Genomic DNA, 9,623 nt, shown 5'->3' on the forward strand with positions numbered 1-9,623 from the left:
GCTTGCACTTGAGCTGTACTGCTTTGTGCCACATTTATTGAGTTCTACCAAGGCCTCTGTTATAAACTTAACTGATCTATGTCAGAAGTTTCAAACATTGTCATTTGGAGACAGTTAGGGGATTGGAGCCCTCCTTAAAGTGTCATGTGTCTTGGATCAGACCTATCTGTGTGTCTCGGCTCAGACCTATCTGTGTGTCTCATACTGAATTGTGTTTCTTGATTCCTCCATAAATGATGACCAACGCCAAGCTAAAGGGAATGACTGTTACCCTGCGAAGATTGGTGTGTTTCTTAAGCAGGTGTTGGCCCCCTTCCTATGAAGTGCTCAAGGGAAAGACTACAACCTGTGCAATATATGGTCCTATCAGGTGATCACTCATTGGGAGGAAAAGCAGTCACTCTGTAGCATGCTGAGGCCACACTCTTGTTTTCGCTTTTTTTTTTTTTTTTTTTTTTTTTTTTTTTGCGGTCTGGGGGCCTCTCACTGTTGTGGCCTCTCCCTTTGCGGAGCACAGGCTCCGGACGCGCAGGCTCAGCGGCCACGGCTCACGGGCCCAGCCGCTCCGCGGCATGTAGGATCTTCCCAGACTGGGGCATGAACCCACGTCCCCTGCATCGGCAGGCGGACTCTCAACCACTGCGCCACCAGGGAAGCCCGAGGCCACACTCTTAAAGGTAGATAGTGTATGAGAACCCTACAAAATGCTTTTCTGCTGCTGCTGCCTATGCCTCTGTTGCCAAAAAAAGATCCTCTTCTTCAGGGTTATAGGGGAAGACACACAGAGAACCCTTGTGACACAACTAAGGAGTTAATTCAACTATTTCTGTGAGGGAGGCCTTAAACCCTGATGATACTGATTTGAGGCCTTCTGGAGGAAGGAAGAAATTTATAGATATCAGCAGGGTAGCAAGAATTCCTCTCTCATAAGTAATTCTAGTAACCCTAGAAAAGAAAGGGGGCATGGGAGAGGGAGGGAGGGAGGGAGGAAGGAAAGGAAGGAGGGAGGAAGAAGAAATAGAGAGAGAGAACCAGAGTGAAGAAGCAAGAAAAGAAAGAAACCTGGAAACAGGGGGAGGAAACAGAAAAAACTTAAACACAATTCGATGCAATTTGAAAATCCAAAATTTACTGAAAGAATTTATACATTAAAAAATATATAAAGGGGTGTGGATTGGCTTTGCACCTCTACTGCAAAATTTCCGAATTAACTTTAATGTCTGCTGAAATGCACCAATTGGCAAATCTTCATGGCCTTAATCCATACTGGAGCTCATATTATACTGGGGGTCTCACTAAATTTAAACAAGGTACCCCCCTGTAATCTTGAGGAAGTTATTGAACACAAAAGAGAGAACAAACAAGTATGCCTCACCTTAATTATCAGAACTACTGACTTGCCTAAATTTCACATGATCATACTATTCACTGCCCACTCCCACCCAGTATATCTCACAGTGGTCATGGACACTCTGATCCAGTGAGTAACAAAACTAAAATTAAATTAAATCCTTGACACTAACAAATCGACTTGTCACAGTGGGACTCCATGGACCTTCCCCCAGTTAAAATTGTTAATACATCCCAATGTAAATGAAAACAGGGCCTTCAAAGGTCAAACCCATTAAAGGGAATATATTTAGAGAAAGGGTGACTATGCCGCTGTGTCTCCATTCAACAACTCAATTTGGCCTACTTTTAAACTTGGAAAGAATAAAGGTGCCTGGCAGTGGATTACCACAACCCTAATGCCATGGTCACTCCCGTTAAGGCTCGCTACCCAATATTATTGAAATCGCTGACTCTGTTCAATCAGCAGCTGGTAAATACTTTGCTCTTGTGGATTTGGCTAATAATCTGTTCAGTGCCCATTGCAACAGCCTCTCCATCACAGTTTGCTTTCACCTCGGAAGGGGCACCATCCACCTCTACCCAGACGCTGGTGAGGTACCTCAACAGCCCTTCCATCACACACAGTCTTTGCAGGCAAGATCTTAAATGCATCTGACTTTCCCCAGGAGCATAGGTATGATATTGCATTGATAAATCCCCCTTCGAAAAGATTCATTAAACATACCCATTCAGGATCAACAAAGACTCACAAAGAAGTTCAGAAAAAGAGGATGGGCCATTATCTAACACAGAGTGCAAGTTCCGGTCACCTCCATTAAATTCTTGAAATTTGCTAATCCGAGGGCTACTTCATCCCTGATGCTGTTAAGAAACTATAAACTATTGACACTCTCAGCCCAATATCTTTTAGGCCTTTGTGGAGTTTAAAGGCAACATATTCCTTATTTACAAATTTGACTTAAGCGCATTATGTCGTTACTTGCAAGTTGGCCCACCTTCATTGGGGCCCCCCTCCAACAAACAGCTCTATAATCTGTCCAAACTGTGAAACAAAGAACCCTCCCCTTCATGCCCTCCAGAGACTCCTTCATTCTAGAGGGTTTAGCATCCACCTCTCATGCCTCCCGGAGTCTCTAGACCACCCACGAGGACCACTTTCCCTCCAAGGCCATTCTGTCTCCCTGTGAATCATCAAAGGAACAAATCACACCTGGACAGATGGACCCGCAGAGGTTCTCTAGGTTGGTTGTAGATCTTGAAAAAACAATTCTTCCCAACAGCTTATATTATAAAAGCATTTTATTGAACACACTCTGGAGATAGACCAGATGGGATTGCGGTAGGGACTCTGTTTTGATGGTTTCAATACTGGAAAACATGAGATTCTTCTGTCACTGAGGACCAAGCTGTAGAGACCCAAAGGCTAATTGCAAGCAGAGCATAGGATCAGGACACAGCAGGCTAGAGACCGGGGGTTGGGCCTTTCAGGAACCAAAGAATGTGGGTCTGCGATAGACTTGGTCGACTAGACTTCAGAAAAAGAGAAAACTTGGCTTGGGTCACCACCTAGAAGAGGCTGTTGCCATGGCCGGCTTCTGCACTTGGGAGACAGTGACCTGCTGCAGGCTCTTAGCTCTTGAAGCTCTTCCGGGAGTCTCGGCCACTGCCCACACTGAAGCTGGAGACCCCCGTACTTTGCCCACCGCCTAGGCCGAGGCCCCCGCTGCTGCTGGAGTAGAAGCCGCTGCTACCTCCACCAAGGCCACTGCTCAGACCTCCGTTGAGGCCGCCGCCGAAGCCGCCGCCGCTGAAGCCGCCGCCGCTGAAGCCGCCGCTGAGGCCGAAGCCGCTGCCAAAGCTGCCGCCGCCGCCACTGCTGTAGCCGCCAGCGGAGACGGTGTTCGTGACAAAAGCTGTGGAGAAAGGAGGGAGAACCTGGTGAGACCAGTCTGCCAGATTAGAGCCTAGGCATCTAATTTATTTGATCCTGCTGGTGTTGGCAATATACTTGGCCCCTTTTACAGAGCAACAGATGAGGCCCAGAAGAGCTAAGTCATTTTAGTGAAGATCCCTAACAGAAAGCTGGTGAACACAGTAGGCAAGGGACAGTGCTAAGTCATCAGGGGATGGGGGTCAGGGCAAGGCAGGGGAACAGGGTCCAAGACAGGTAAGATACAGGGCCTGCTCTTTAGGAGATAAGAAATGAGCCCCGTTGCTTCCTGTCTCAACCTGTGTTCTTTCCCCTCCACCAGCTGCTTCTCACTAAGTGTGTTAAATAACCATTTTGGGGATGGGAGTGTCTGGTATCTAGAAATAGCAGGATTCTGAGTTGGCACCCAGTACTCCATATTTGTCATCATTGTTAATGTCTGTTCACAGTTACTTACAGATGTTGACTGGTCCAACTCCTTCTCCACTCAGTCTGAAAGGGGAAAAATTGAAATAAGAGTTAAAAACTCCCCCCAATGACAGCATTAGTCTGTATGGATAACTCCCATAGTCACGTTTAGAACTTGTTTTCTGAGCAAGGAGACTGCATGCCTGAAAAACTGCTTAAATTAGAGAAAGAGACAGTTCTCTGGAGGGACTTCCCAAGGAAGAGGTCTTGATCTAGAAACAGGTTATCAAAGAAAGCTTATGATTCACACTGTCCTCTACCCATTATATGGAAAACGTGAGGAAGAGGCTGTGGGAACTGTGAATACGTAGGAAGCAGTTTTTGCCTTGTAGGAGCTTCCGTCCTGTGAGAAGACTTGGTCTGGACAGAAATACTTCAGACAGGACGTAGGCGGTGGGCAGTGTCAGAAGACTGAAGAAAACCCAGTAGTTTGAGAATCCAAAGGCAGGTGAGTTTAACTCAGCTGGAGTAATCATGGAAGGCTTCCTGAAGGAAGAAGCACTTGAAGAATGGGGAAGACATTTGCTGGGTTTCTTGGCTGTTTGAAGGAGAGGCAGCATTCAAGAATACTGGTGGTGGGGATAGGGTCAGAAAGTGAGTTGAGATCACATTGTGTAGGTCAGCTGTATGCCCAGGTGTCAGATTGGATTGGATTGGATCATCGGATTAATGATGGATAATCACCATGCACAAAATAGCGGCCACCTGTGTGTGTGTTTGACACTCTGCTGCGAGGAAGAGGCTCCACTTTATCAAGTGTGAGGCTATCGTGGCCACGTGATGTCGGCCGTGTCACCCACCTGCACTCCTCGCCCTCCAGCAGCTTCCTGTAGGTGGCGATCTCCACGTCCAGAGACAGCTTGACATTCATGAGCTCCTGGTAGTCCTTCAGGAGCCGCGCCATGTCCTGCTTGGCCTTCTGCAGGGCCTCCTCCAGCCCGGCCAGCTTGTTCTTGGCGTCCTTGAGGGCCAGCTCTCCACGCTGCTCAGCATCGGCGATGGCGGATTGCAGGTTGGCGCACTAGAGGGGAAGGAAGGAAGAGTGGGGACACTTTAGAGGCTGAGCTGGGCCTGAAGTGTCTCTTTCTGAGATTCCAGAGAGAAGCCAGCACATTTGTCCTGGTCACTGTGGATGGTGGAATACTGAAATGCTGGTACTTGCTCCAGCTCTGTGTGTGTATGTGTGTGTATACTTAGAAAACGTAAAACAAAACAAAATAGGTCTCCCTTTCAAAGCTCAGGCCCCTTCTCTGCCTTCTTTCCCTACCTGCTTCTTGACATTGTCGATATCGGATCTCATCCTCTGGACCATCCTGTTCATCTCGGAGATCTCCTGCTTGGTGTTGCGGAGATCATCGCCGTGCCGGCCCGCAGTCTGCTGCAGCTCCTCGTACTGATGCCACCAGAAAAGAGGAAAGAGTCCATTTATATGAGGATGGAAACACTTTCCCAGGTTCACAGGCGGGAGCTACCAAGAGGTAGCAAGTGGTGTAGTTACTGGGTGCCCAGGGCTGGTCTTCAATAATTTGCTCTTTTTGCCTTTGCTTTTCTAGAGACACTGGTGTGAAACTCAGTGAGATTCTCTTTAATGTTCTTGAATTTATGTGGCAGATGCATGCATGACTGTTCCCATAACTCCTCCCAGTAGGCCTCAGCCAGTCTCAGGAGCCACATCCTTAGCATTTGGTCATGGCCTGGAATCCTAGACATGTGTCCATCCCTCTCTCAGGACACACTCGCACGTTCGCCACAGCACCCACCTTGGTCTGGTACCAGGACTCGGCTTCTGTGCGGCTGCGTTTGGCGATCTCCTCGTACTGGGCCTTGACCTCGGCGATGATGCTGTCCAGGTCCAGGCAGCGGTTGTTGTCCATGGACAGGACCACAGACGTGTCTGAGATGTGCGTCTGTATCTGGGACAGCTCCTGCAGGGAGATTTCAAGTCAGTCATGTGAGTCCGTGTTATTTAATATCAGGTCCATTCAAATCTTCCACTCATTGTACTATGTCGACTTGAGAAAAATAAGAATAACCACCTACGTAAAAAACTTAGGTCAGTTAATAAATAATCCAAATCACTACTAAATCTATTTTTTTTTAATTTAACAACTCTGAACATCAAGAAACCCCTACCGTGTAACCTCTCAGACTTGAATCTTCTTAGGTCATAACTTATTTTAAACAAAATTGACTTATTTGTAGTGAGGTAGATGGACCTTGAGACTGTCATACAGAGTGAAGTAAGTAAGAAAGAGAAAAACAAATACCGTATGCTAATACATATATATGGAATCTAAAAAAAAAAAAAAAATGGTTCTGAAGAACCTAGGGGCAGGACAGGAATAAAGACGCAGACGTAGAGAATGGACTTGAGGACATGGGGAGGGGGAAGGGTAAGCTGGGACAACGTGAGAGAGTGGCATGGACATATATACACTACCAAATGTAAAATAGCTAGCTAGTGGGAAGCAGCCTCATGGCCCAGGGAGATCAGCTCGGTGCTTTGTGACCACCTAGAGGGTTGGGATAGGGAGGATGGGATGGAGAGGCAAGAGAGATGGGATATGGGGATACATGTATACTTATAGCTGATTCACTTTGTTATACAGCAGCAACTAACTCAACAATATAAAGCAATTATACTCCAATAAAGATGTTTTTAAAAAAAAGAAAGAAAAAAAAGAATCTGGTTGTGTGGTCTGCCGTGCTGGGAGTAAACAAAGATGGGATGATACTCCAGAAAGGGGAGGTGGCTGGGAAAGCTATACCTGGGGCTCTAATAACTCATTCTAAATCTCACTCTGCGAAATGATTACTGAAAAGGTCTTTTGCTTTAACTTTGACTTTAAAAAAAAAAAGAATTGGCTTTATTAAGTAATGTGAATAGTACTAAAGGAGTAGGAAAGACAAAAATGTGCCCGTAGCTTAGGAACCACTGAAAGTCACTTAACCTTGGAGACCCTAATCCCTGATGGTGTCCCTGTGACCATCTCTCTGGGTCCCAAATAGGGGGCATTTCTTACCGCCTCAAAGAACATCTTCAAGAAGTTGATCTCGTCCATCAGTGCATCGACCTTGGCCTCTAGCTCCACCTTGTTCATGTAGGCGGCGTCCACATCCTAGAGAAACAGGGACGGTTGGCACTCCACCCCATTTCCGCCCTGACTTAAATGAACACCTTAAGTGAGCATAACCACAGACAACAGGTTCTCTGCTACCCACATACCTTCTTCAGCATCACAAACTCATTCTCGGCAGTGGTACGCTTGTTGATTTCATCTTCATACCTAGTGGTAAAAAGGATGAGAAGTGCTTATCAGAGGATGAGGCCTGGGGTCTGTACTGCATAAAGTCAACAGTGAGCCTGCTTTCCCACCAAAAGGGGTTTCTCACATCATACAGGCAGAGAGAGAGGGACACTGGGAGTGTGAGCCTTTGGGCGAGGTCCTCACCCATGAGGGTACTGTTTTCTCAAAAATTGTCTAGCAGATAACTATTCTGTTATTGCTATAATTCAGTTGCTTCAAGAACATTCCTGTAGAAAAGCTGTGCTGTTTCTCCCCAACTCCACATCTAGTCAACTTCTCTAATGCTTTTTTTTTTTCAGCTTTCATAGCCTTTGAAAAAAAACAACAAATTAGCAACCCAGCTGCCGGTTCATAAGGACTAAAGAAATGCTTTGAGCCACCAAACTAGGTTACGTCATCAGTTCCTGCTTTGGGGGAAATCCATCAAAAAGCCAATGCTGTGTACTTTGAGTGTATTGGGGAGAAAAGCCCCATAAAGCAAGGATTACATGACTGCTTTTTCCACCAGGTGGTACCAAGGGTGCTGAGTTTGTTACTCTGGCTGGAGGTTAAGTGCCTTGCAGAGAGACTGAACTTGCAGCTAGAACTTTCTCAACACCGACCTGGATTTTTTTCCAGTACTTTAGGTGTCCGTGGAAGGTATATGTTTTCACCCCTTGGGAAAGGCATAAGCAGTAGTCTGGTTATAACGTACATCTGGTGCCAAGACGCGCCCTTGTCTCCACTGCACCCCAACTCACTTGTTCTTGAAGTCCTCCACCAGGTCCTGCATGTTCCTCAGCTCTGAGTCCAGGCGGCCTCTCTCCCCCAGGATGCCATCCAGCTGTCTCCTGAGATTGTTGGTGTACTGCTCGAACAAAGGCTCCAGGTTCTGCTTCACGATCTTGGTGCCCTGCTCCTGCAGCAGCGCCCACTTGGTTTCCAGAACCTTGTTCTGCTGCTCCAGGAACCGCACCTGGAGGGGACAGAGTTCGAAGATGAACAAACTTGGATTTCATGTTTCAGTGATCAATTTCCCGGTTTTCCTCCCATCTCATTCTGTCCCCCTAAACCTTCCCATGATGGGCAGTGCTTGGACCTGGGCCCCAGAGGGCAGGTCCAGAGTGAAGCGTCTAAACTCACTCTTCTAGGGGAGACAGGACACTTCTCCAGGGCACAGATAGCACTGGGCACGGCTGGCCAGAGAGTGGCCTGGTGCAGGGGTGGCTGCAAAAGCACTCGGGCTGCTGCCCAGTGAGCTCACCCACCTTTCTGTGTAATCAGCCCTGTTACCTGGAGCACAGAATATATCTCTGCCCAACAGTAAGCAAGGATCCCTTGTGCAGTTACTATCTCTGAAGGGGAAGAATTAAGACCTTCTCTTCCAAGCTGCCAGTCTAATTAAGAAAGCAGGCCACAAATCCAGGACACAGAAACAAAGAGAAAAACATAACTGCAAACTATGAAGATATTTGCACAAAGTCAGGAAATTGCCCCTCTTTCCGCTTTCTTTGGCACTTATTCCACACTCATAGCCGTTTTTCACAAAGAATCATGTCTCACCTTGTCGATGAAGGAGGCAAACCTGTTGTTGAGGGTCTTGATCTGCTCCCGCTCCTCAGTCTTGACCCGCTGGATGGTGGGGTCGATTTGCAGGTTGAGGGGAGTCAGGAGACTCTGGTTGATGGTGACCTCTTGGATGCCTCCAGGGGGGCAGACGGGGAAGCCAGGGCCCCCATAGCCCCCAGCAAAGCCAGATCCACCACCGATCCCAAAGCCACCACCAGCTCCACCGCCGTAAACACCTCCACTCCCGGCTCCACTTCCAAAGCCATAGCCGCCTCCAGCACCGGTGGCACAAACTCGGTTCCTGAAGCCACCGCTGCCACTGCTGATGGAGATTCTCTTGGAGCCCCCCAGGTTGTAGAGGCTCCGGCTTCCATAGCCACCCGCACCGCAAGCACCCCCAAGGCTGACCCTGCCAAGGCCGCCACCTCCACCCCCAGACCGGGACACGGAGGTGAAAGTGGTGCGGGAGACAGATGGGGTGATGGCAGAGGCGGTGCTGAAGCTACGGTTGTTCCCGGTCCGGAAGGACACACTCGACTGGCGAGACATGATGGCTGGTTCCTGGTGGGGCAAGAGTAGGGGGCACTAGCGGCCAGGAGGTGCCGGAGAGAAAGGACAGAGCAGGACAGGACGCAGAAGGTGGCTCTGTTAGCCAGGAGCGACAAGCCACCCTTTTATCCTCTAGACCTGGGCTGGGCGGGAGAGTTGTCGAGCTGTGAATGATTAAGTGGGCTGGGCATGCCTGAGGGGCAGCTGTGAGCTCACCGGCACACCTGCACAGTGGTGTGGGGTGCAAACACTTTCTTCCTGGCAGGCTCTGCTCAGGTAGGGATAAACTTGCCTTGCAGCCCAGATGTCTTGGCAGCAAACCTCTCTTCACCGTGGGAGCCCAGGGCTGTGAGTAGCCCAAAGAAGCAAGGGGGCATTTGGCCAATGTCCTGAGGGATCCTTCCAGGGCCAGGGACGTTGTCAAGCATCCCAGCATGGTGTACACTGTCCATGAACAGGAGGCTGGG

At 48.5% G+C, this 9,623-nt stretch overlaps 1 protein-coding gene across 1 annotated transcript; it reads right to left on the reverse strand.

Moving 5' to 3' along the window:
• Nucleotides 1-2,636: 2,636 nt before the first annotated feature.
• LOC136791941 (keratin, type II cytoskeletal 5-like) lies at nucleotides 2,637-9,254 on the reverse strand. The gene is made up of 9 exons (XM_059082144.2): nucleotides 8,602-9,254; nucleotides 7,800-8,014; nucleotides 6,978-7,038; nucleotides 6,775-6,870; nucleotides 5,512-5,676; nucleotides 5,019-5,144; nucleotides 4,552-4,772; nucleotides 3,741-3,775; nucleotides 2,637-3,266 (listed from the first exon to the last, which is right to left on the reverse strand). The coding sequence occupies exons 1-9, from the start codon at nucleotides 9,154-9,156 to the stop codon at nucleotides 2,983-2,985; spliced, it is 1,758 nt and encodes a 585-aa protein (XP_058938127.2). The 5' UTR covers nucleotides 9,157-9,254; the 3' UTR covers nucleotides 2,637-2,982.
• Nucleotides 9,255-9,623: the final 369 nt, after the last annotated feature.

The sequence above is a fragment of the Kogia breviceps genome, chromosome 12 (genome assembly GCF_026419965.1).
Source record: "Kogia breviceps isolate mKogBre1 chromosome 12, mKogBre1 haplotype 1, whole genome shotgun sequence".
Classification (NCBI taxonomy): Eukaryota; Metazoa; Chordata; class Mammalia; order Artiodactyla; family Physeteridae; genus Kogia; species Kogia breviceps.

Excerpts from the sequence above, each read along its gene's own strand:
- LOC136791941 (XM_059082144.2), bottom strand. The coding sequence starts at position 9,156 with ATGTCTCGCCAGTCGAGTGTGTCCTTCCGGACCGGGAACAACCGTAGC. Across the intron at positions 5,677-6,774 it reads TGAAGATGTTCTTTGAGGCG|GAGCTGTCCCAGATACAGAC; the intron begins GTAAGAAATGCC and ends ATCTCCCTGCAG. Across the intron at positions 5,145-5,511 it reads AGTCCTGGTACCAGACCAAG|TACGAGGAGCTGCAGCAGAC; the intron begins GTGGGTGCTGTG and ends TGGTGGCATCAG.